The sequence below is a fragment of the Stomoxys calcitrans genome, chromosome 4 (genome assembly GCF_963082655.1).
Source record: "Stomoxys calcitrans chromosome 4, idStoCalc2.1, whole genome shotgun sequence".
In the NCBI taxonomy this organism is placed as follows: domain Eukaryota; kingdom Metazoa; phylum Arthropoda; class Insecta; order Diptera; family Muscidae; genus Stomoxys; species Stomoxys calcitrans.
In genome coordinates, this window is record NC_081555.1 from 128,167,032 (window position 1) to 128,194,891 (window position 27,860).

Here is a 27,860-nt window from a genome sequence, read left to right on the forward strand (position 1 = left end):
AGTCTTTAGAAATTGAAATATTGAGCTGAAACTTTTCACAAGTTCCTTTTTTTTGTTCATAAGCAGGTTAAATTCGAAGATGGGCTATATCGGACTATATCTTGATATAGCCCCCATATAGACCGATCCGCCGATTAGGGTCTTAGGCCCGTAAAAGCCACATTTATTATCCGATTTTACTGAAATTTGAGACAGTGAGATGTGTTAGGCCAGTCGATATCCTTCTTCAATTTAGCCGCGATCGGTCCAGATTTGCATATAGCAGCCATATAGACCGATCGCTCGATTTAAGGTCTAAGGCACATAAAAGGTATATTTATTGTCCGATTTTGCCGAAATTTGAGACAGTGAGTTGTGTTAGGCCTTTCGACATTTTTTATACCCTCCACCATGGGATGGGGGTATACTAATTTCGTCATTCTGTTTGTAGCACGTCGAAATATGCTTCTGAGACCCCATAAAGTGTATATATTCTTGATCGTCATGTCATTTTATGTCGATCTAGCCATGTCCGTCCGTCTGTCTGTCGAAAGCACGCTAACTTTCGAAGGAGTAAAGCTAGCCGCTTGAAATTTTGCATAAATAGTTTTTATTAGTGCAGGTCGGTTGGTATTGTAAATGGGCCAAATCGATCCATGTTTTGATATAGCTGCCATATAAACCGATCTTTGGTCTTGATTCTTGAGTCTCTAGAGGGCGCAATTCTTCTGAAGAGGGCGCAATTCTGAAATTTTGCACGCGGTGTTTTGGTATCACTTCCAACAACTGTGCTAAATATGGTTCGAATCGGTTCATAATCTGCTATAGCTGTCATATAAACCGTTCTTGGATCTTTACTTCTTGAGCCAATAGAGCGCGTAATTCTCATCCGATTTGGCTGAACTTTTGCATGAGTTGTTTTGTTAGGACTTCCAATAACTCTGCTAAGTATGCCGTAAATCAGTATAGAACCTGATATAGCTGCCATATAAACCGATCTGGGATCTTGACTTCTTGAGCCTCTAGAGGGCACAATTCCTATCCGATTTGGCTGAAATTTTGTACAATGGTTTCTCTCGTGAACTTCAACATAAGTGTCTAATATGGTCTGAATCGATCTATAGCTTGATACAGCCCCCATATAAACCTATCTCCCGATTTTGCTTCTTGAGCCCCTACGAGGCGCAATTCTTATCCGAATGAACTGAAATATTACACAATGATTTCTACAATGTTCAGCATTCATTTATGGTCGGACTATAACTTGATATAGCTCCAATAGCTTAACAGTTCTCATTCAATATTCTTTGTTTGCCTAAAAAGAGATACGGCGCATAGAACTCGACAAATGCGATCCATGGTGGAGGGTATATAAGATTCGGCCCGGCCGAACTTAGCACGCTCTTACTTGGTTTCAATTTAAGCGGATATAGCTGCCATATAGACCGATCTCTCGATTAAAGGTCTTGGACCCATAAACGGCGATTTTTTTGTCCGATGTCATCGAATTTGGGACAGTGAGTTGTGTTGGGCCCTTCGATATTCTTCTTAAATTTGGACCATTTGGAACAGCTCACTGTTAGGCCACTCGACATTCTTCTCCATTTTGGCCCAGATTGGTCCAGATTTGGATATAGCTACCATATAGACCGATCTCTCAATTTAAGTTATTGGGCCCATAAAAGGCACATTTATTGTCCGATTTCGCCGAAATTTAGGACAGTAAGTTGCGTTAGGCCCTTCGATATTCTTCTTAAATTTGGCCCAGATTGGTCCAGATTTAAATATAGCTGCCATATAGACCAAAATTTGGGACAGTGAGTTGTGTTAGGCCCTTCGATATTCTTCTTAAATTTGGCCCAGATTGGTCCAGATTTGGATATAGCTTCCATATAGACCGATCTCTCGATTTATTGTCCGATTTCGCTGAAATTTGGTGCAGTGAGTTGTGTTAAGCCCTTCGAGATCCTTTTTTAATATGGCCTAAATCGGTATAGATTTGAATATAGCTGCCATATAGACCGATCTCTCGATTTAAGTATTGGCACTATAAAAGGCGCATATATTATGCAAGTTCGCTGAAATTTGACACAGTGACTTATGTGCGGCTTTTCGACATCCGTGTCCTAGATGATTCAGTTCGGTCTATATATTTGAATATAGCTGCCAAAAAGACCAATATTTTGTTCAACAAAATTTAACAGTGACTTGGATTTATTAGACCACTCAATGTCCGTGCTGAATTTGGTCTAAATCGGACCATATTTCGATTAAGCTGCTATGGGTGCTTAAATTATGCATTTTTTACCGTATCTTGATGAAAGTTGGTTCACATATATACCCTAGGTGGTGGGTATCCAAAGTTCGGCCCGACCGAACTTAATGTATTTTTACTTGTAAATGGCATACATTTTTTTGTATGACAAAAAGGAGGATACGCATTTTGTTGATGTAGTGCTCAAACTGTACTTTATTAAACGATGGCCCCTTCGACATCATTATCTCTTATTAAATATTTTTGTACATTTACACTCATTTGGTGACCACACATAGGCTGATTCACATATTTTAGCTACACATAGGCAATTATTATTAACCCCCTTTCAAATGCCACCCCAAAAAGTTATATCTCCATCATCCTTGTTGTGGCAGGTCTCCCATAGAGAGGCATCATGCATGGCAAACAATCTTATCTATTTTTCTTTTTTAATAATCGAAATATTTGTTTTAGCTGCGGTGGGAGTGAAGCCTTATCTTTAATAGATTTTAATGCAACAATAAACCCTAGGCAATAATCAATTAATTTAGCTTTCAATCACATACATAGGGTTTTTGTACTGAGCAAACGCATTTCTACCGATGATCGACTATGTTAAGTTCAGTCCACTCCAAAAGCAATTCTTTCAACTTTTTTTGAATCACTTATTTGCCGATGGGTGTTGAAAGTTCTGTCAACTGGGTTGGGTAGAGCGTATCTATCGATTGCAGTAATTCGTATTTCAACATAGCACGTTAAGTAAGGGAATGTACCCACCACAAATCGATTAAATATTATTGTGAAATCGTTGAAAACTACGTTTTTGTGTCGCATCACATCACTATGAAATGTTAACTCAATTTAATACAAAAGAAGAAAAAACGAACCAACAGTTTGGAATGAAAAAAAAAAACGCATTTTCAAACAGTGCAATAACAGCGGCGACGCACCCACAATGTTTTGAATGGAATATTACCTCCCTCATGCCATCACTTATAGACTGTTTTTGTTGTTAAATATATAAAGAAATAAAAAAAGTGAAACAAATAAACTAAAAAAAAAATGTTTCATAGTGTGTTTAGATTCTTAACAAACTTGCTACCAGACTTCTTGCCGTTATTTCGAAATTCATAAAAGCTTTATTTACAGTGATTTGCCATTTTTGAAGAATCCCCTTAAACTTATTTAATAATGTCAGTGGTGTGCTGAAATTAATTATATAACATTAAGAAGCATACAGACTCTTTAAAACAATTGACGAAAGTGAAATCAAATACCAAACAATAAAAACTCGCAAAGACATTTTGAATCTTTTTTTGCTTTGCCAACTATCCGCAATCGCTGCTGCACCAACCGACGTTATCTCCATTATCCAAAAGTTTTAGAATGCTTGAAATCTCGCCTCTCCTGTTGATTTGTGTTGATTCCACGAGTCCAATTACAAATCTCGACATCAACTCTCCAGCTGCAAGGCGAATTAAGGAATTTTGGAATTCAAAGAATTTCATTCACTATGGGATTTTTCTCCAAAGCTGCCTATATTGTGTGGGCTGTGTAAGTATTGTGCATAAGTTTTAAAATACTATGAATGAAAAAAAAAATACTATGAATGAAAATACCGAGAACTATAAGATTTCAAAAATTTACTTAGAATTAAGATTTTTTTAAATAAAAAAAGGTAAACTGTGCTAAGTTCGACCGGGCCTAATCTTATATACACCCAGAGAAATCATTGGTTGGAATTCGATTATAAGAACAAAAAGAAAATAATGTCAAAACAACTTCAATTGTTTGAATTACAGTTTGGTTATTTTCATAGTTCAGTAGCTATCTTAACCACGATACAATAAATAGGATTAAAAGAAGATGCTACTTACCGATATATCAGTTCCATCGATCATTTCCATAAAAAATAAATTAATTTTGCTTGAGCCAATTGCATCACCAACGTTTTATTTTCTGCAGTACCATCAAAGAGTTAGCATAACACCCTTACGGTAGTTTTGCCTATTACCCTACTGGTAGTTGTGCTAACTGCCATACCGGAGTAATACTAACCCTTACCGATAGGTGTGCTAAGGACTACAAAACATGACATCATGAATTCAAATCTCCCCTCGACTACCGACAAATCTAATAGGATAATAAGTCGAGAGAAAAAGCCGAGAGGGAGAGCAGCGGCAAGCAGAAAAGAACGAAAAAGCTCAGCGCATCCACCCGAACGACGCACGCTTAAAGCAATTTTTATTTTTGGTAGCATAACAAAAACTAGACAATAACCTCAACATCAATGTTGGTTGTCACAACAGCAAAATTTCGGTTGGAAAAAAAATTGGTTGAGGCAACAAAACTGTTTTAAGGGTGTACCATGCACCATGGATCGCATTTATTAAGTTCAAGTTGTTAAGCTATTAGAGATATATCCGGCTATAAACCGATTCCGGCTATTATACTATATGTTGAAGGTCTCAGGGAAGTCGTTGTGAAAATTGTCTGGCAAATAGGATAAGAATTGCTCCCTCTAAAGGCTCAAGAAGCATAATCAGGAGGTTGCTTTATATGGGAACTACATTAGGTTTTCAACCAATTGAGAACATACTTGGCATTTATATTGGAGGTCATAAAGGAAATCATTGTGCAAAATTTTATCCAAATCGGATAAGAATTGCACCCTCTAGAGGCTAGGATAAGAATTGCTCTCTCTAGAGGCTCAAGAAGCATAATCAGGAGGTTGGTTTATATGGGAACTACATGAGGTTTTCAACCGATTGAGAACATACTTGGCATTTATATTGGAGGTCATAAGGTCATAATCATTGTGCAAAATTTTATCCAAATCGGATAAGAATTGCACCCTCTAGAGGCTCAAGAAGTATAATCGGAAGATGGGTTTACATGGGAGCTATATAAGGTTATGGACCGAATCAGACCATACATGGCATGAATGTAATTTCAGGCAAATTGGTTAAGAAATGGGCATTCTAGAAGCCGAAAAAATAAATTCGGGATATTGGTTTATAGGGGAACTATATGAGGTTATGGACCGATTCAGAACAAACATAATACGAATGTTGGAGGTTATAGCAGAATTTATTGTGCAAAATTTCAGCCAAATCGAGGCCCAAGAAATACATTCGGGAGATCGGTTTTTATGGAAGATATATCAGGTTATGGACCGATTCAGACCATATTTGACACGAAAATGGGGGGTCATAGTAAAAGTCGTGCGAAATTTCAATCACATCGGGTAAGAACTCCGCCCTAAAGAAATCACATCGATGGATCTGGTTACATGGGGGCTATATCCGAATCTGAACCGATATGGTCCGTTTGCCATCCCCAATGACCTACGTCAATAAGAAGTATGTGTGCAAAGTTTCAAGAAGCTAACTGTTATCGACCGCTATCGTGATTTCCACAGACGCACAGATGAACGGACATTTATGGGGTCCCAGAACAAAAATTTAGGTGTTGCAAACGGTGAGGGGCAAACAAAACAATTACTTATAAAAAAACATGAGTTGTTGTAACCACATTCTTATATGTGGAGGTAGCGATCCTCGTCAAGCTCCATATGTGAGCAAAATCGTTAGGTTAAGTTGAAAAGAGGGTGCAGATATTAATCCGCCCCATGCCACTATGGACACAAAGGTCAGACCTCATTCTTCATTGTGGCTCCATGATAGTGTCAAGGTCAGGTTGGGGGTTTAATTCCTCGTACTTGATATCGGTATGTAGCTGAGACTCCCGGACTTTGTAAATCTTGACAAGGGATCTTCCACCCTCGGAACTCAGGATTTAAGTGGAAAATCCTTTAAATCGAGGTCAAAGTGCTTGTCGGAATATATAAAAACCTTGACTGAACTTCAGGCTCATACATTTTTCCGGGAAATGAGAAAAGGCTGATTCTTCATTGGCATTTTCGGAACTGCTGAAAGTGGTGGAAAAGTTGACATCTCCGGAGGTCGGAATCAACATGTGTATAGCAGATTGCAATGACTCTTAAGCATGGAGAAAGTTTACTGTCTCTCGACTTCTTCGCGTTATCAACACACCACCCCACGCAGTCCGTCATCGTTCGGAACTCCACTTGGTCAGGCGGTCTAAAACATATCTCAGTCCCTGGGTTCTCAAAGTAGACCCCAGGCCCGCTCTGTCCTCTAGCTTTGATCCATCTATGTAGCATGAACTTCCAGTTGGCTATACCAGAGTACCATCAATCCAAGACTGTGCCGCTGTACCATGCTCCATCCACTTGTGATGGTATCCAATCGGAAGCCTCTTCCAATCCTTTAAGGTCTTCGTCGTCTCGATTATACAGCGATGTTAGACTTACTATAGCCGCAGTGGCTGCCTCGCACTAAATCTGTATGTTTATGGGTCGGATATCTAGAATAGTCTCCAGTACCCTAGTGGGCATGGTCGTCAACGCTCCGCCTCCGCAAAGACAACATGTTCTCTGAACCGGTTGTATTATTCTTTCTTTCTCTATCACAATCCACCAAACTACTGAGGCGGAAGTAAGCTTAGTAAATGAGCTGGTAATGGTTCCATCCCCGGGTACCTGTTCGTTAGGCTGTATTAAATTTCCCGTCCCTGCAAGTCCTATTGTTCTTATATTAGGATTTTTGATTATCCTAGTCTTGGCCACCGTGGCACAGAGGTTAGCATGTCCCACAATGATACCGAATGCCTGTGTTAAAATCCCGGCAGCATGAACATCAGACAAATTTTCAGCTGTGGTTATTTTCTTACTAATGCTGGCTACATTTGTGAGGTATCCTGCCATGTTAAATCTTTTCTACCAAGTGGTGTCGCTATACGGCACGTCGTTCGGACACGGCCCCTTATCATTGAGCTTAAACCTCAATCGGACAGCACTCATTGATATGAAAGAAGTATCCCCTGTTCCATAGTGGAATGTTTATGGGAAATTTAGTAGTTAGCCTTTTCAGTATTGAGAATGTCGGTGATAGTCGTCGGCCCTTTGTTCGTTAGGCGGTATTGAATCTCCGTATGATGTCTCAATATGAGGATCTTTGAAGACAGGTATTCCCAATCTTGAAAAAACATCGTTTTTCCCTTAGAACGCCATGTCATTAGTCTTAGAAAAACTTGTCACCTAGACTTGGTCAATGCCCACCACAAGGAGAGTTCCTTCCCCTTCTCTTCTCTGTGAAGACCTCCCATTTCTCCGCAACCAAAGCTTAATTTTGCCTGCCTAAGAATCCCCATAAGACTTCCGCGAATTTGCTGTCGCAGCCCTTGAAAAATACTGTCGCTTTTGTGAGCTGGGGGATGTCCATTTTTCTCACCAGGTCGAGCTTTGCGCCCTCCCAGGGAATTTGAATACTTCCGACGATCTTTTTAACCATACAAATTCATCCTGTTGACGTGAAACCTAGCATAAAGATGTCCCCTCTATACTCGCAGCTCATAATTTGTATGGGTGGACTCACTCCAGTGTTCCACACATGTTCGAAAATCTGTTTGTTCATCAGATCCTTCACTTGATACCGATGATTTGGTGGAATTCCACTGGATGCACTCTACCGTCTGTCTGTCTGTGGAAAGCACGCAGACTCTCGAAGGAGTAAAGCTAGGCGCTTGAAATTTTGCCATATAAACCAATCTTGGGTCTTGAGATTTTGTTATGACTTTCAACAACTATGCAAAGTATAGTCCGATTATGACTATACTTTGCATAGTTGTTGTTCATAAAATATATTTTAACTGCCATATAAACCGATCTTGACTTCTTGAGCCTCTAGAGTGCGCTATTATTATTCGATTTGGTTGACATTTTGCCCAATGACTTCCAACATCCAAACCTAGTATGGTCCGAATCGGTCCATAACGTGATATGGCTCCAATAGTATGGCAATTTATATCCATTATTACAAGAAAAAGAACCTGACAAATGCAACCCATGGTGGAAGATTCGGCTCGTCCGAACTTCATTCATTTTTGAGAACCGCGGCCTGATATTCAACGTTCTCAAAGCATTTTCCGTCAAAGTGCATGCTTCACTTCTCGAAATAAAGCGTGCTTACCAAGTACTCCTACACCCGGTCAGCTTCCTTGTATAAAGGATTTCTGACTGACATGAGGTTGGGATTTCAATAACCTAAACGAAAAACTGTTGGCAGACCGTTGCTGATTCGTAGGACGACAGCTTTGGGTTTGTAACAAGGCGTTTTGCAATGGTTGTTAGATTATGCTTCCTTACTATACCCATCACCGAAGGATGGGGTATATTCATTTTGTCATTCCTTTTGCATTACTTCGAAATTTTTCCGATCCTATAAAGTATATATATTCTTGATATTCGTAAAAGCCATGCCCGTCCGTCTGTCTGTTGAAATCACGCTGCAGTCTTTAAAAATAGAGATATTGAGCTGAAACTTTGCACAGATTCTTTTTTGTCCATTAAGTTCGAAGATGGGCTATATCGGACTATATCTTGATATAGTCCCCATATAGACCGATCTGCCGATTTAATGTGATTAGTGTCGTGAGCAGGTCGCAGATCAATACTCCGAGGTGTTACAAACGGAATGACTAGATAAGTATATCCGCATCCTATGGCGGTGGGTATAAATCGGTCAAAATTGCAGTGTTAAATATATAAAAAAAATCATTTTTGCAATACAATGATCATCTTCCATTGATATGATGTGTGCGCTCTAAAGATAACATATCTCTTAGGTTCGTTCATGTTATACTGGCCAAAATTCTCAATGATGTCACGTTAAAAATTTTTCGTATTTTAAGATGCTTTCCTTAAATGTGAAATTAAATATTTTGCTACTGTTTGCCAAATAAACAACAATGGTGGTTTAAAGTGGAATTGCCTTAATTAATTGCTTGTATTGGAGTCTTTTTTCTTATTTCATTTCAATTAATGTGAAATTTTAATCCACATAATTTTCCATATATAGTACAGCTGGGTGAATAAATTTTCACTAATAAACGGTTATGTGAACATTTGAACAAATAAAGATACTTCCGTTGAAAATAAGAAATCTAATAATGGCATTTCTGTTATTGTCCTAATTGCAAAATAATTCTTGAAAATTCATTTGTCACAAAATAGGGGGAACGACAATGTATAACCATTAGAAGAAGTTAAAAAAAATCGTAATGTGTATATGCCTTTTTCGTAAATTTTTAGATTAAATCACATAAATATCCATTAAAGTCAATAACTCTTTGCTGTGTAATGTCGCTGGGAATTTCTCTCTCTAAAGTAAGGCTCCATTTTTCGATTTCCTTAATTCTTTCGACCTTGAACTTCATTCAACTAAACTTCTCGCCCATTTTATTCAAAATAGTTGCCAAATTAATGTACAAAACGCTCTGCTTGTGTGTCACCCGCATTATCGTTGCGTTTTGCATTTTTTTCTCTACCAATTTTCACAATTCCCATTTCCTATCAGGCGAGAAGTAGATTAAATCACTCAACCCTTTCATGGGGCAATTATGATGAATGCGTTTTTATGCGGTCTGATTCAAAATTCTTTCGATTCAAAGTTGATTGTACCGTCGGCTGCAATTTTTTGTGGTGGGTATAATTGGGCGTTGCTACCAACAATTAAACACGATAAACAGTTTAGCAAAAAACCTCCATCTATTCTCTTCGAAAAAATTGTTATTCTATTAATTAAAATAAAAAAAAAAATTAACGAAATTGACATTTGACAAAGTGTAAAGTGGAGTAATAGAAATATAGCGTGCTGGGATGATTTCATATTCTCGGGATTGCGTATTTATAATAAAAAAAAATAAATTGTTCATCCCAAAAGTTTTTGTGAATCCTGAAATAATTATCAAAATTAGAAAATAACAATTGAGTTTTTAAATGGAGTTAATGTGGCATTTTTGGTACGTAATTTTTGTGAAAAAATATTTTTATTCAAGTAAAAATTATTATCAAAGTGAAAATTAGGCAAAAAGTTTAAGCATGCTTTATTTTCTAAAATTTAAAGTTAATGTTCCATTTACTAAAAGTGCAAAATACCTGGGTTTTTTGTTAGACAGAAAATTAAACTTCGAATCAAACATTTTAGAAAGGGCAAGAGAGCCATTCGCAAAGTTGGGGATTTAAACCATGTGCCATGCATTATTGGGTCTTTACTGCAGCTGTCAGACCTATGTTGTGGTACGTTGGACGGCACTTTTAAAGTCCAACTATTGTTCAATACTCAGCCATATCCAAAGGGTGGCATGTTTGTGCATCACATCCGCACCAAGGACGACACCATCTGATGTTCCGAATTTAATGCTACACCTAATGCCTTGGACATTATGGCTAGAAAAATTTCTGGTCATGCGGCGTCTACGGACACCGATGTTCTAGGTAGTGTAATGTAGTGGTGTGCATGCGAGTCGAAAATTTGTCGACCATTGTGATACCACAGGAACAGAAGAAGGAATATGCCTTCTAGTTCCTACCATTGAACCATCCAGATCGCTTTAAAAAGCCCAATAACTTGCGAATGTTCACATCCGCTAAATCAGACAGGTTATCAAAGAAATTAGAACCTAAAGTGGAACTCCTTCTAACTGCTGGTGTGGGACACACACACAGAAGGTGTTCTATTGTCTCTTCTTCTTCGATGTCCCCACAGCTTCTGCAAAAGTTGTTGCTGACAACCTTCTGTCTGTCAGCATGTTTTCCAATTAGACAGTGACCTGTCATGAGGGACACAATGACTGAGACGTCTGTTCTAACCAATGACAGCAAAGCAGTAGACCACTTCAAGTCTAGAATAGGCCACAAAGTTTCGAAATGCTCACAGCCCCCTCTTTGTGACCATCTATCATTCGTTGGTCCTGAAAACTTAGCTTACATGTCGCTAGAAACATACCTACAGATTCCAGTGTCCCTGGAATGTGTAGGGTAGTTCCCATACTCGCAAGCTCATCCGCTTTAAAATTCCCTGGGATATCTCTGTGGCCCGCCACCCAGAACAGGTGAATTTCAAACTGTTCAGCTTTCTTGTTGAGAGATCTGCGACAGTCAAGGGCGTTTTTTGTGTTCAGAAATACGTTCTTCAGGGATTCAATGTTTGCTGATATCAGCAGACTAATTTTTCTAGCTGTAGAGATGCATAAAAATGAGAAGAGGATGGAGAAGTGGTTGTGTAGGAGAAGTGGAGGAGGAGAAATGGAGGAGGAGAAGTGGTAGGAGTGAAACCTTTTATACTTTACATTTGCACGTTAAAATACCGCATGATTTTAGACGCTTGGAAAAAATATTTTTTTTTGTATATGGATTGAGTGAAGATTCAGTCACATGTACATCAGTAGTGTAAAGTACACAATACCTACGCCGCTATTTGATAAAAAGTACTGTATCACTATATCTGATTGGTATTTCTGATACACTCAACCAAATTTGTTATTCAAAACAGCAAAACTGTTTGCTAAAACATGAGTTTTTATCTGCTGAAAATGGGAAACCATACATTACTACTGTTTCAAACATAGCAAACATAGGACTGCTGTATTGGCAAACATTTCGGTCAGCTAAATCAGCAAACAAAATCTGCTGTTTTAAGAACAAAAATCTGTTATATTTTATTTTTTCTTCTAACATCCCCTTTATAATTAAGCAGCAGTCATTTTCAGCAAATGACTTTTCAGCAGACAACCTGCTGCTCTGAAATTGTAGAACAACTGCTGTACTAGCAGAACTACTGCTACAATAGCAGCAAAATTAACTACTAAAATTCGGCAGACAGTGTTTGCTATTTTCAGCAAACTTTTCTATGAGTGTATGTAGTGGTATTGCTAAGATATAATGTCATAAGCACAATACAACGATTAACATAAATATCTTCTCCGACATTAAATCTCTGGGGAATGTATTCCTCAATTCAAAAGCCCTCTACAGCCGCAGATGTATCACCGAGATGCCTGAGCGAAACTAACTACCTGCCAGGGGAACTAGAATCTGTGGATATGTTTCTAACGCTATGTAAGTTAAGTCTCCAGTGCCAGGCACGAAAGGCATTGATCACAAAGTGTGGGTTTTTGACCAAATTCTTATCCCTCTTTTTGTTTTAACTGCGGTATAGTTGTATCTGGTATTCTCTCGCAATGTCTGCGACTTTCTTGGATTCAGCAGCAGTTCGGTCATTTCTGGCCGTACCATGGTTGCCCGGTGAATGCGTTTGATACTCAAGTAAGGATTTTACGACGTTTTTCATAGAGTGGAAAATGGTCGTTTTTCCATTGCGCCGCTTTATCATCGGGTCAAGGATGGATCAGTCGAGTATAGAATGGATTTGCCACCAGTTGTATACATAAACTCGCCTTGTAAAATCACGACATTCAGGATTTAAGTAAGAGCCCATTACGCCCTGCCTCTCGCTGACACTCTGCATTTGGTATTGTCCGCGACTATAGTTGCAGCTAAAACAGTAGTGAGTAAATAAACACTATTGCACGCAAGCAAGAACATAAACGCTTATAAGCGCAGGACTTGGAAATACTATGCACAAGTGTAAGTGTGGCGATCTCTGAATTCACTAAATTCAATATCTAGGTTTTGGATTTTAATGACAAAATCAGAAGTTTACTTAATATTGGTTAAAAAACAAAAGTTTGTCTTCAAATACCGGCAGCTAGATTGGAATTTTAGAATTTGTTATCTCTACCTTAAAAAAATGTACACATTTAAGGACGGTCCTATTTGTAAGGCTTTTCTGTGTAATTAACTAATGTACAACATTGCAGGTGGAGAGTTTCAGTGAGAGGCTGTGTGGTACCGGCTGAGAGTGTCTGGAATAGTCTATATGTCAAGGCGAATTATTGGCGTCTTTAAATAACCAATGACCATAGGAGATTTGTGTCTTTAATAACAAGTCGCAAAATCCTTCTTTCTATCTACTATCTATCAAACTATGATATATATATTTCACCATAGGAAATGTTTCATTAAAAAATTTGAAAAGTGGTTATCCTTAAATTAAGTTTGCGATCTTTGGCTCGAATCTTTAAAAATAGGACAACAATTTTTTAGTGTGGTTGGTTATCCAAATTTTTCGGTAACATATAATCACCCTTATTCCTGTTGTCGAAGGTGGAAATCGACAGCAGTTGTAGCTGAAGGCGACATTTTTACCTTTATTAAAAGATTTTTGTCTTTAATAAAAATCGCAGTCTCTCTTTCTATTTACTTTCTATTAAACTACCATTTAAAATGAAAAATCCAGCCAAACAGTCAATTCCTTGTTTACCAGTTGTCTTCCAAGAAATCAGGAAAACCAACCGCCGAAGACGGATCACTCTTCACCACTATATTTTGAGCACTCAGAACATAGATTTGATGAGTCATCCGCCGTATAGTCCTGACTTGGCACCGAATGAAATAAATGAACGAATAAAATGAGAATAAAATGAGATGTCAACTTTTTACGACACCTGAAGAAGCGGTTAATTCGTTCAGAATGCATGTTTTTGAGATACCTCAATCAGAGTGGCAAAAGTGCTTCGACAAGTGCTTCGCATGCAAATGTGTATAGATCTTAATGGGGAATATTTTGAAAAACAATAAAGCGATTTTTGATTATTAATATTTGTTATTGTTCTCTAATACCGAAATATAAAAGGCAACCTAGTTCCTAAAATAATACACAGCAAACGTCTTGTTATCAAATTACGATTTTCATACAACATTTTTTTTCAAATGTTGTAATATTTTTAAATTTTATCAAAAAAAGATTATATATGCTAAATCTTATTTATTCTATCATTTTGCTATTAACCAGTAATCAGCCATTATACATTCACTAGAAATTATAACATTTCATATATGGAACAATTATCTCATTACGAAAGGAAGTCCCGTTTGAAAACAATTAAATATAATAAGCTAAAGCAATTTCCGTGAAAAGTATATACAAAAGTAAATACTTCGACACTTTTGTACTCACTTTCAAACTTCCCCACTTTACTATAAATAATTGCCAAAAAATAAACATTGTTTTTTAACATTCACAAATTATACAAGTGATTGACAAACAATTATTCATACAGTTTAATTGCATTTAATGAATAAGACTGAGATACACATAACACATAACTTTGATCTATTTTTTAAGGCAAAATAGAATATAAACCTATTGACTTTACAAAAAATATGTTGACTATATCGATTAAATAATATTCAGTTTACAAATCTAGGAATAGATTCTGCAAATGGTTGAATTCTGTAATTTGTATTCGTATACAAGTCCGTATTAAAATTTGCAACTAAAAGAAAGAAAAATAAAATTTTAGTTTGAGAAGAATTTTTAACAGCAAAATGCAATAAGTACCTCGTACCTAAAATGATCTAATTGATACTGCTTCATTCGTGGTATAATTACATTTATTACATAGTTTTTAGTAAATGTAATAGTTGGATTACAATTTCAAATTTCCAATTGAATCATCGATAATATCATCATTTTTATTGATTGATAGCCATAAACATTATGGCCGACGTTTTAATAGTAGATAGTAAACAAATGATTGGTTGATAATTCTGATATCACATTTAATGGATCACGATTCTTTTATACATCTAGTTTTATATGATTTTATTTTCTTTTCTGAATCATTGTTAATTGTAGACTATTTGGTGATTTTTCTTTGCAGTCTCTTCGAACAGGAAATAATGAGCTATGTGCCAATCGAAGAACGCAGTCCCCAAGGCTCTCCGGTGCTCAACTCGCGTATGATGCAGCGTGCTCCACCGCCATTCCGGCGTGATTTCGAGGCTAAATTGAGAAGTTTCTATAGAAAACTTGAATCGAAGGGATACGGCCAAGGACCTCATAAATTGAAGTAAGTTGCTTAATTAAATTTATCAGAATCGTATATGCAATTGTAAATTTGCCATGAACATTCCATTAAGGAACAGGGGCAAACTTTTTACAGAGTCGTATATGCTTAATTAAGTTCTTAAAATTGGATATATAAAAAAAAAAGATATTAAATAAGTGAAAATATTAAATAACTGAAAACGCGATGGTTAGGAGTCATGAAAGAAATTGTAATAAAACGTACGAAAAATGCTATATTTCGTATCATAAATTGTTCTTGGTTTGAGCTATTTGAGTGCAAAAAAGTGCCGAATGTTTCAAAAATACGACTTTTGAGATGGATGGATAAAGGGGGAAAATAGAAATTTAACTTTCATACATGATCTCCAAATAATAGGTTAAGAAGGTTAGATTATCTAACAGTGAAGTCAAAAACTGGACTTATTGGACCATTGTGATAAAACAGTAGCGACTAAACAAATCTCGGCGCCCCGGTAGCCGAGTTGGTAGCGTGCTTTGATTACCAGTACAGGTGTCGTGGGTTCGATTCCCGCCAGAAGCCTTGGTCTGTCGCTACTATGGTGTCACAATGGACTTAAAATTGTCTAAGTGAGTCTGTAAAGGACTGCCACTCTTACCTATCCTAACCAAAACTTTAGGCGGGAATCGAACCCACGATCCGCATACTGTTAATCCGAGCTAGCTAACAACTCAGCTACAGGGGCACTAAAGGTAAAAGGATTTTTTTTTGGAAAATCGTACTTTGGTCTTATAATTGGTTTTTGTTGTTGTTCTAGCTGTGTTCTATTGTAAACTGAGGCGGCGGCCCTTGCCGATGAAGAACTCCATTGGGCCAATCTAGTACATACATCCGGCTGCCATAGTATTGAGTCTTATAATTAGTACCTAATGGTACCTTTACTGAATTTTGTGCTTGAAATTTTACACCCAGAGATGTTTGGAGTTCACCGTAGCGCAGAAGTTAGCTTGCCCGCCTTTGACATTGAACACCTGGGTTCGACTTCTGGCGAGAACATCAGAAAAAAATTTTCAGCGTTGGTTATCTTCTAAAGCTGGCGACATTTGTGAGGTATTTTATCATGTAAAAACTTATCCTCAAAGAGGTCTCGCTCTGCGGCACGTCGTTCGGATTCGGCTATAAAAAGGAGGCCCCTTATCATTGAGCTTAAAACTTGAATCGGACAGCACTCATTGATATGCGGGAAGTTTGCGCTGTTCCGTATGGACAAATTTGCATTTATATTTCAAAATGTTTACATTTATGTAGCGAAAAGTACAAAATATACTTATCTTAGCCCACAACAAACGGATAAAGCTGGAATTACATATAACACATTTGATACAAATTATTGGAGTTTGGAAAAATATAGAAAGAAATCATACAAACAGGGTAGCTGACACTGCAGAGTAGCTGATGCTACATGGTAGCTGACACTACAGGGTAGCTGACACAACGTGTTGCCAAATTCAAGTTAAAAACAACAACAAGTAAAAGCGTGCTAAGTTCGGCCGGGCCGAATATTTTATACCCTCCACCATGGATCGCATTTGTCAAGTTCCTTTGCCCGATTCTCTTAATAGGCATGATTATGAATGAATTAGAATTCTTCGTGCGTAAGCGTAAATCACGAATCACAACGCTAATCACGACTCACAACGAAATCACGAACCACGAGATATCTATATTTGGAAATCCGATCACAAATGAAGATTTGGCAGACCGATTAATTTTTCGAAATAAAGGGTGATTTTTTTGAGGTTAGGATTTTCATGCATTAGTATTTGACAGATCACGTGGGATTTCAGACATGGTGTCAAAGAGAAAGATGCTCAGTATGCTTTGACATTTCATCATGAATAGACTTACTAACGAGCAACGCTTGCAAATCATTGAATTTTATTACCAAAATCAGTGTTCGGTTCGAAATGTGTTCAAATTTTGACAAATTTTGTTCAGCGATGAGGCTCATTTCTGGTTGAATGGCTACGTAAATAAGCAAAATTGCCGCATTTGGAGTGAAGAGCAACCAGAAGCCGTTCAAGAACTGCCCATGCATCCCGAAAAATGCACTGTTTGGTGTGGTTTGTACGCTGGTGGAATCATTGGACCGTATTTTTTCAAAGATGCTGTTGGACGCAACGTTACGGTGAATGAACACATTTCGAACCGAACACTGATTTTGGTAATAAAATTCAATGATTTGCAAGCGTTGCTCGTTAGTAAGTCTATTCATGATGAAATGTCAAAGCATACTGAGCATCTTTCTCTTTGACACCATGTCTGAAATCCCACGTGATCTGTCAAATACTAATGCATGAAAATCCTAACCTCAAAAAAATCACCCTTTACTTAATTAATTTTAGGAAATCGAACCCAAATAATGATTTGACAGCCCGAACAATTTTTTGAAATGCCAAGGTGGCAAGTGGCCCTAACTTTTTTGAGTTTCAAAAACTTATAACTCAAATGACATATTTATACGGGTTTTTTTCGATTCTATCCCATTGTCGTAAGGAGCAAAAATTCCTTTGGAAAACCTCCAATTTCTGTAGAACATATCTTGGGTTTTCAGCATGTTTTTCGTAGAAAACTTACTCCATCTAGAAACGTTAGTTGATTAGAAGGGAGTGAGAGCAGAGACAACGGAGGACTTATTGAGGCTTTTGATGAAAACGCATTTTCCACAGGATGCGACGGGACTCACGGAGACACCGGAATCTTGGAATAATGAGGTAGATCATATGTTTATCAGAATTTATGGTAAAGGAAGCCTTGACGAGCTTTCAACCATTTAAATCACCCGGACCGGATAGATTATTTCCGGCGTTACTACGGCAGGAGACTGATTATCGGGCAACCCAACTGGCCACTTTTTTCATAGCGTGTCTAGGACTTGCATATACTCCGAAAGCCTGATAGAAGGCAAAGGTTGTACTTAAACCCATGTCTAGCAAAATAAGTTATGCGACACCAAAGGCCTAAGGACCTATAAGCCTTGCGTCCTTTCTACTCAAAACCATGGTTCGTGTCGTGGATACCATGATAAAGAGTAGGATATCCAGCGAACTGCTCAAATACAAGCAGCATGCCTATGTCAAGGGAAGGCCGGTGGAGACTGCCCTGCATGAGCTTGTGTAGGGCAGTCTTCAAAAAAAAAAAAGAATCCTTCGTACACACTGGCGGTATGCATTGACATAGAGGGGGCTTTTAACAACGTGAGGACCGACACACTGATCCAATCCTTAGACCAGTACCGGGTCCTTAGAGATTGGATAAAACATATGATTAGAAATAGGTGGATAAATTGTGGGTCCCATGACATGAAGACAAGAAAGAAATTGATCCATGACATAAAGACATTATGGATCAATCCCATGACAGCCGGTTGAACGTACCGGTTTGGCCCGATGGATTCCTTCATCGGCAAGGGCTGTCACCTCAGTGCACAACACATTAGATCAATATTTACTTAAGCCTCAGTAGATAATACAATAGGTTCAGAGAACATATTGTCCTGACTTAGGCGGGGCGATAAGGACTAAGTCCACTAGAACATTGGAGACTATTCCAGATATCCGACCCATAAACATACAGATTAAATATGAGGCATCTACTGCGGCTATGGGACTTAAGACGATGGGAGAATGGATAGAGGATAGGAGAAAGTCCCACCATCGCGGTATAATCGAGGGACGATAGGTAAGCTGGAAGTGGTATGGTGTTAACGTGGGCTCGTCGGTTGTGAATATCTTTACGAACAGTAACTGGTCATCAGGGCATTAACAAACAAAAAGTATTCTCTGTGAATGGTTTGATCCGCATTGTCTGGGTGCGAAGCCATCACAAAGTAAAAGAGAATGAAAATGCAGACGTTTTGGCCGTTATGGTCAGAGGACTGCTGTCAATAAACATGGTTAACCCCAAGACTTTCGGAGCGAATCAGGGCGACGAACTGGCATGTAACACTGTGGAACAGCGAAAATGTCGGAAGGCCAACCTTGTCAAACTTCTAAAGATGAGTAAGCTCGTTCCGGTCCATAGGACCAATCACTGCGGGAACGTACGTGATGGCCATTGATTATTTAAAGGCGCCAAAAAAACTCGCCTTGTCATATCAATCATCATAGGCACTCAGTACTTAAGCAAGACCCAGTGCCACACAGACCCAGTTCACTGAGACTGTCCCCCGCAATACTGCTGATTGTGCGCGATTGCAGTTGCAGCTACTCCATATACGAAGCATCCCACAATCGGCTCTTTGCGTGCTAGGGAATTTTGCCTACTTATACCTCAACATTGACTATGTTGAGTTTCGTGTACACATTTACCAAGATTTTTTGATTTGGCAACATCGTGCGCCGTTCGGTCTCGGCTATAGAAAGGAGGCCTCTTATCTTTGAGCTTAAAACTTGAATCGGGCAGCACTCATTTGTATGTGAGAAGTTTACCCCTGTTCCTTAATGGAATGTTCATGGGCAAATTGCATTTGTAGATCGGTTGAAATTGTAAATGAGCCAAATGGATTGATGATTTGATAAAACCCCCATATAAATCGATCTCACGATTTAATTTCTTGAACCTTTAAAGGTTCAATTCTCACCCTATTTGACTGACATTTGGAGGTAGTGTTCTGTTATGACTTCCAACAAATGTGTCAAGTGTGGTCCAAACTGTCCATAACCTGATATAGCCACCGTATAAATCGACTATGCTATGACTACTAGTAGCCAAGTACAGTCTATAGCATGATATAGCTCATATGTATTTGAAATATTCATTCGATGAACTTCGATGAAATCGGTCTGGCTAAACTTAATGCAATGTTTTACTTTTTATACCCTCCACCATAAGATGGGGGGTATACTAATTTCGTCATTCTGTTTGTAACTACTCGAAATATTCGTCTGAGACCCCATAAATTATATATATTCTTCATCGTCGCGACATTTTATGTCGATCTAGCAATGTCCGTCCGTCCGTCCGTCTGTCTGTCGAAAGCACGCTAACTTCCGAAGGAGTAAAGCTAGCTGCATGAAATTTTGCACAAATACTTCTTATTAGTGTAGGTCGGTTGGTATTGCAAAGTGGCCATATCGGTCCATGTTTTGATATAGCTGCCATATAAACCGATCTTGGGTCTTGACTTCTTGAGCCTCTAGAGTGGGCAATTCTTATCCGATTGGAATGAAATTTTGCACGACGTGTTTTGCTATGATATCCAACAATTGTGCCAAGTATGGTTCAAATCGGTCGATAACCTTATATAGCTGCCATATAAACCAATCTTGGGTCTTGACTTCTTGACCCTCTAGAGTGCGCAATTCTTATCCGATTGAAATGAAATTTTGCACGATGCGTTTTGTTATGATATCCAACAACTGTGCCAAGTGTGGTTCAAATCGGTCCATAACCTGATATAGCTGCCATATAAACCGATCTTGGGTCTTGACTTCTTGAGCCTCTAGAGGGCGCAATTCTTATCCGATTGCAATGGAATTTTGCACGAAGTATTTCGTTATGACATCCAACAACTGTGCCTGGCTGAAATTTTTGGCTGAAATTTTGCATGACGTTTTTTATTCTTACTTTCAACAACTGTGTCAAATAACGTTCAAATCGGTCCATAACCTGATATAGCTGCCATATAAACCGATCTGGGATCTTGACTTCTTGATCCGTAGAGGTCGCAATTATTATCCGATATGCCTGAAATTTTGTACGACGGATCCTCTCATGACCATCAACAAACGTGTCTATTATGGTCTGAATCGGTCTATTGCCCGAAACAGCTCCCATATAAATCGTTCTCTCGATTTTACTTATTTATTAATTTATTTTTTATATATTTTCAACATCCAGATTACAAATTCGCCGTACTCACTTGCTGGAGGATGCCTTCCGACGCATTATGTCTGCCAACAAAAAAGACTTACAAAGAGGACGCTTAGCTGTACTCTGGGATACTGAAGAGGGTCTCGACTATGGAGGACCATCAAGGTTAGTCTTTATGCAGTATATTTTTATCGTATATCCTTATCTGGTAATTTCTTTACAGAGAATTCTTCTTCCTGTTATCCCGTGAATTATTCAATCCCTACTATGGTCTCTTTGAATATTCTGCCAATGACACTTACACGGTACAAGTGTCGCCACTTTCTGCTTTTGTAGATAATTGCCACGATTGGTTCCGCTTTAGCGGTCGTGTTCTGGGCTTAGCTTTAGTGCATCAATACCTATTGGATGCCTTCTTCACACGGCCATTTTATAAGGCTTTATTAAGACTTCCGGTAGCTTTAAGTGATTTAGAATCATTGGATAGTGAATTCCATCAGTCATTGCAATGGATACGTGACAATGACATTGGTACGGGTATCGATTTAGGTCTCACCTTCTGTGTCACCGAAGAGCTTTTGGGGCGTGTGGTGGAACGTGAACTCAAGCCAGGTGGCAAGAATATCATCGTTAATGAGAAAAACAAAAAGGAATACCTCGAGCGCATGATCAAATGGCGCCTGGAACGTGGTGTACAAGAGCAAACGGAATCTTTGGTACGTGGCTTCTATGAAGTCGTAGATTCTCGTCTGGTATCGGTATTCGATGCCCGCGAATTGGAGCTGGTCATAGCCGGAACGGCGGAGATAGACATCAACGATTGGCGCCTTAATACCGAATATCGATCGGGTTATCATGATAATCATCAGGTGATCATATGGTTCTGGCAGGTCATTGAGAAGTTTACAAATGAGCAACGCTTGCGTCTATTACAATTTGTCACCGGTACCTCAAGCATACCCTACGAAGGTTTTTCAGCATTACGCGGTTCAACGGGTCCACGGCGTTTTTGCATTGAAAAATGGGGTAAACCAAATGCCTTGCCACGAGCCCATACATGTTTCAATCGTCTAGACCTACCACCCTATCCCACTCCAGAGCTGTTGTATGAAAAACTTTTACTGGCTGTAGAGGAGACAAATACCTTTGGCATTGAGTAAATCTTCAGTTGTTTTGCTTTTTCTCCATTCGATTTAAATTTCAACTATGGTGTGTGTGTGAGGCGCAAGAAGAATTGAAGAAGTTGAGTAAAACAAGTGAAAAACGTGATATTTTTAATGTCCTTTAGTTATTATCGATATATATTCCAATATTATATTATAATGATTATATTTAAAATAATTATTAAATGTAGATGTGCTCGTGTGTTTTGTCCATCTAGTTAAGATTATCTAATTTAAGTATTTATTTACAAAGTGAAATATTTTTTATTTTCGATTACAGCTATGACTATAATTTATTTGAAATTAGTTTTTACACAAAAAAAAAATATTATAGTTGGCCATTTTATTAGACATTATGATTATTATTATGATAATAATGTGGATGGACCCAAAATGTATAGCATAGTTGTTGGCCCATACCTAGTAGTTTGATACTTTGCCTGACCAATTGGTATTTCAAACATCATTTATTCAAAATAATCTTTAGGGTTTCTCTGCAAGTTTTTAGCTTTTTGTTCAACCTTTCCGTATTCTTGTCTTTTTAGTCATTAGCATTGTAAGTGATATAGGAAAAAAAATCAACAAAGAATTAAACAAACTGAGATGTTTGTCAACACATTCCTCATTTTAAGCAAAATGGTCCATAGTTACTCGCAAACATATTTCTTTATAGAATATTTCCAGAAATGATTGGTAGTTTTTGCCATTTTCAACATATATGCCGGGAAACATTTCGATCCTTATTTTAACGATTCGCTTTACTATATTTAAAGATGTCAAATGTTTCAATTTTTCAAGGATACATTTTCTTTCATAGAAGATTTTTTACTTTATATTAAGAAATAATTACCTTCAAATTTAGTATAATACATACTTAACTTTTAAACTAAAGTTAAAATATAGTCTTGCCTTTGAGAAAAGTACAGCATTGTACCTTAGTTATGAAAATAAGCGGTGTTATACACTGAGGCGGCAGCCCTTCCCGATGAAAAACTCCATCGGGTCAATCCGGTACGTACAATCGGCTGTCATGGGATTGCCATGGAGTTCGGTGTACTTGGCTACAGCTTTTAACATGGTCCAAATTTGAAAATTATTTATATTCATATTGAACTCTCAATAATCATCCATTAGAATCCCATATTGTTTCGTTTCCTCAAAAATTAACCCACATTTTTATATAATTTTCATATACTGATCTCAAACTGCTTTTGTTTGAGCCCCATCCTGCCCCGTTCGGTGTATATGTGCATTTGGTGTATAATTTTGGGGTGGGCGACCCGCCTGGGATTCTACTTCCAATAACCTTTCATTTGATACCCATATTGCCCAATCGGTAAAGTTGTGAATTTTTGGACGGTTTTTGGTGTGGGGCGGGCCCCCAATACTAAAGGTTAAATTGATGTAACAAGTTCCTACTCCACTCTTAAATACCTTTCATTTGATACCCATATTGTCTCAATCGATAGACATGTCCGTTTGGTTGGGTTTTCGGATGGGGCGTCCCCCATGGTTATTTGACCCCAAAGCTTTAACCAATTATGTGTTTTTGGGATATCATAAGTTGATACACATAAATTCACTTAAATCGAGATCACCCATCTCCGCGATCTGGCGTTTTTGGAAATTGTGATTAGGGTGAGTCTCTGCCCCCTCGCGGATATCACAAAATGAAGTACCCTATTTTAAGCGGGGGCTAAACTCTACAATCTTTGAAAATTTCATGAAAATCGGTTCAGCCTTTTTGAGTCTATTTTGAACAAACAAAAAAAAGCGCAACACTTTCATTATTATATAATAGAGGTCCTTATTCTAAAGTCTGGTTTCTCAATCTGTAAATCATTAGCAAAATCCTTAGGTAAAGGAAGAAAAATCTTAAATTTTTGTACTTTCTACCTTATAATGGGAGGAATACTAACTTTGTCATTCCGTTTGTAACAACTCGAAAACAGATCTAAGCCATCATGAAGCATTGTCCCCATGGTTACGACCAGTGGGGCATAGTTTGGCAGAACTGATTGAAGGCTCCACATTCTGCACGGCGAATGAGAAGGGTGCAGCAGCTCGCCAGATATTTCCTTTGTATCCCTTGTTCTCCTGAATGACGTATCTTGGCAAGCCGCCCTTTCTTTAGGATCTGACCACTTTCCCATAATTCTCACCATCCACCGAGTACCCGACTTCATAACCTCTGAGCGCCGAACGTTTATCAATCAAAACAAGGTCGATTGGGTCGGCTTCAGAGAGTACACCAATCGCCGCCTCCCATCAAACGTGCTAATTGCCGAGGGGAAATTCCAAGGCATCATTAACGCATCATCCGCTCGTTTTATACCAGTCAGTCGATTATCCCAAATGTGGCCCAATATTCCGGCGCAGGCAATGCTACTCATAGTCGAGCGTGATGGGATTCTTTGCACGGACCCACTAACCCCAGAATCAGCTAGCTGAATCTGGCAATAAACAGGGTAGTCAACGAACATAAGCGGAATATGTGGTTGAAATTCTTGAAGGCACGGATAGCTGTAAGCACCACACAGGCTGGTACATTGAGGTTCGCTTTTCATTACGTTCACAGGTTGCAAATAGTGGAATGCTCCATACGGGGTAGCTGCAACACATTCTCCCCACGTGCCACAGTAATTTGCGATGAGGTCAAAAGTAGAAACAAAGTCCTCAAATCACTTACCGGCAGCACTTGGGGTGCTGACAAAGAAACTGGCTATTTCCTGGTAGAATAATATTCAGATCTGTCAGAATGCCGCTCTTCGAACTGCTACGGGCTGTCTCCTCAGTTCTCACGTGGACTACCTCCACCAGAAGTCAACGATCTTACCCGTGCGAAGACATAACTACATGCTGTCCAAGCAATACCTTCTGGGCTGTTATCGCAAGGACCATAGAAATCATCATCTTGTGGATAGTTATACACCGCCCAGAAGCCTTGAGGTGGGTGTACATGATCTCGAGCGAGAGAAATCCGGCAGTTCTAGACAGCATTATGCAAACACGGTAGCAGATGCGTTGAATAGCCACTGGGTTAATATGGTCCTTGGAGAACGACTGCCTCCCATTGCAAATGCAAATTTGCCCATGAACATTTCATTAAGGGACAGGGGCAAACTTCGCAAATATTAATGAGTGCAGTCTGATTCAAACTTAAGCTCAATGATAAGGGGCCTCCTTTTTATAGTCGAGTTCGAACGATGTGCCACAGTGCGACACCTCTTTGGGGAGAAGTTTTTACATGGCTTCTATGCATGCATGGAGGGGAAAACCACCGCTGAAATTTTTTTTTCTGGTGTTCTCGCCAGGGTTCGAACCCGGACGTTCAGCATAATAGGCGGGCATGGTAACCTCTGCCCCTCCATTGCATTTATAGCACACCGCAATTTGGCTTTAAAAAAAACAAAGTTTTTTATTTTGCTTTCTATTCTACAAAGAATCCAACAACCGAAATAAAAAGTAACAAAACAACTTAGAAGTTTTTTTCAAGAAACCATGGATAAAAACCAAGGTTCTGGACCAAATGGAATATGCCTTTGCCATCTGTTGTTGTTATTGTTGTAGCAATGTGTTATACACTGAGGCGGCAGCCGATGAAGAGCTCCATCGGGTCAATCCGGTACGTACAACCGGCTGCCATGGGATCGCCATTTGTTGTGTTAACAGTTTTCTAACGTCGAATATTCGGGCACCATCACATGGTATATTCGCAAAGTTTATATGATGCTGAAGCTTTTCTGCAACAAGGAACTGAGTCAATGTTCGCTTTTCGAATCGAACGCTGGATTAATGTCTTTCATGTTGTTTTTACAACACTAATTTATGGGTCGATTATGGATTGCAACTCGACTACAGTTGAACTGCCAGGAGACAAAACTGCAAGGTAAAAATTTTTATAAAGTTGGAAATTTTTGTCAATTTCATTCAATATCAGTATTTTTAAAGTTCAGTTACTAGGAAATTTGTAAAAAAGTGCGTAACTCAATACAAAACTTTAAAATGTCTGTAACGAATTTGGCCGTTGACAACGCAACTGAAGTTGGGTTGCCATCCATAATCGACCCATTAGTTTCTTGTTAATTGATAGTTGGGCATCCTTGTGGATGCTGAATTTCCAAATTATTGAACCAATTTTCACTTTCAAAGAATGATGTAAATCATTCTCTCTAATCTTAAGGGAACGATTCTGACTACGATATATGATGTGAGAGTAAGAACGACTAATTCTTTACAATTAAAAGAATTTCTATTCCAATACTTGCTCTTCATTTTGAAATTTGAAAACAACTCCATATTCACTTGCTAAATTTCTAGAAAAAAATTTTAAATATTGTCATTTATAAAAAACTGTGATAAATTCAAACACAAATTAACTGCCACTCGTTCTGGAAATATTCTAGAAATGATGTTAATACAGCATTACACGTAGTATACAAGTTTATTACTAGAGTTTACAACAAGCGAATCAAAACTAGCGTAGATACATTCCATGATCTAATAGAGACACCACCAATAATGAAAAACTTTAAATAAATTAAATCATAATCAAGTCATAATATCACCCCTTAAAGTTGAATAGTAGTAATATACATACAGGGTGGCTGATGAATATTGCTACATTAAGAAACTCAAATAATTTTTTTTCGGTGTATGGAATACATATTTCTTTTATTCATGTTAAAGCTCGTTCAATTTTATTAAATATAGTTTAATTTGTTTTAAAAATAATGGAATTTAAATGCCCCCCCTGCTCGTTGATGCATGTGCGGCATCTTAGCAAAAAGTTATTCATTACTGCTTGGAGAGTTGAGACAGGAATAGCCGCAATTGTTGCTCGAATGGATTGCTTTAGTTCATTCAAATTTGTTGGTTTTGCTTTGTAAACTTCCTGTTTGCAATGACCCCACAAGAAAAAGTCAGGTGCAGTAAGGTCAGGCGACCTGGGTGGCCAACGGAATGTGGAGTTTCTGGATATCAGTTTATTGGGAAATTTTCGTCGCAATTCTGTCATAACAGGTTGGGCTATGTGAGGACCTGCACCATCTTGCTGAAACCACACAGAGTTAAAAGAAATTCTCTTTCGGCGTAATTCTGGATAGAAAAACTCTCTCAACATGTTCAAGTAGCGGTCTCCAGTAACCGTAACGGGGTGACCGTTTTCTTCGAAGAAGTAGGGCCCGACAATGAAACGTGATGAAACTGCACACCACACTGTGACACGAAGTGGATGCAATTCCGTCTCATGGAGTGTCTGTGGGTTGGAAGCACTCCATATTCGACAATTTTGTTTGTTTATGTTGCCGTTCAAATCGAAATGGGCCTCGTCAGACATGAAAAGACAGTTCAACATGTTTCCATCCTCTTCCACCATTTGAAGCATCTTCTGGCAAAATTCCAAGCGAATCGGCAAGTCTGCAGCGTTCAGTTTGTTGGCCATTTGAATTTTATATGGGAATAAGTCCAAATCTTTGTGCATAATTGACTGTAATGACTGTCTGCTTATACCCATTTGAGCAGATAAGCTTCTTGTCGAAACTCTTGGATTGTGTTGTATCGCAGCAGCTACAGCAGCGATTGTTTCCTCCGTTCGAACTGAAGGGTTTCGATGGTAAGGTCTTCTGTTGACTGTCCCATGCTCGGCAAAATTGTTTACAAGTCTCATTATGGTCCATCTGCTCGGAGGATTGCCGCCAAACGTGCGTCTATACTCTCTTTGAACCGAAACTACAGACTCCAGTGCGTGATAGCGGCGGACAATCCAAATTCTTGTTTCGGTGTCCCAGTTA

The 27,860-nt window shown here is 38.5% G+C and overlaps 1 protein-coding gene across 3 annotated transcripts in view; it reads left to right on the forward strand.

The window, feature by feature from the left end:
* LOC106084257 (E3 ubiquitin-protein ligase HECW2) overlaps positions 1 to 25,901 on the forward strand; it is an 82,111-nt gene extending 56,210 nt beyond the window's left edge. The window contains exons 2-5 of one of the 3 annotated variants that reach the window (XM_013247829.2): positions 3,386 to 3,790; positions 14,885 to 15,073; positions 20,933 to 21,070; positions 21,129 to 25,900. In XM_013247829.2, the coding sequence (XP_013103283.1) occupies positions 3,750 to 3,790; positions 14,885 to 15,073; positions 20,933 to 21,070; positions 21,129 to 22,065 (1,305 nt within the window). In that variant the 5' untranslated portion in view covers positions 3,386 to 3,749 and the 3' untranslated portion in view covers positions 22,066 to 25,900. Of the gene's footprint in view, positions 1 to 3,385; positions 3,791 to 10,039; positions 10,121 to 14,884; positions 15,074 to 20,932; positions 21,071 to 21,128 lie in introns of those variants that run through there. The other 2 variants (XM_013247830.2, XM_013247828.2) reach the window with 2 other exon arrangements.
* The last annotated feature ends 1,959 nt before the right edge of the window (positions 25,902 to 27,860 follow it).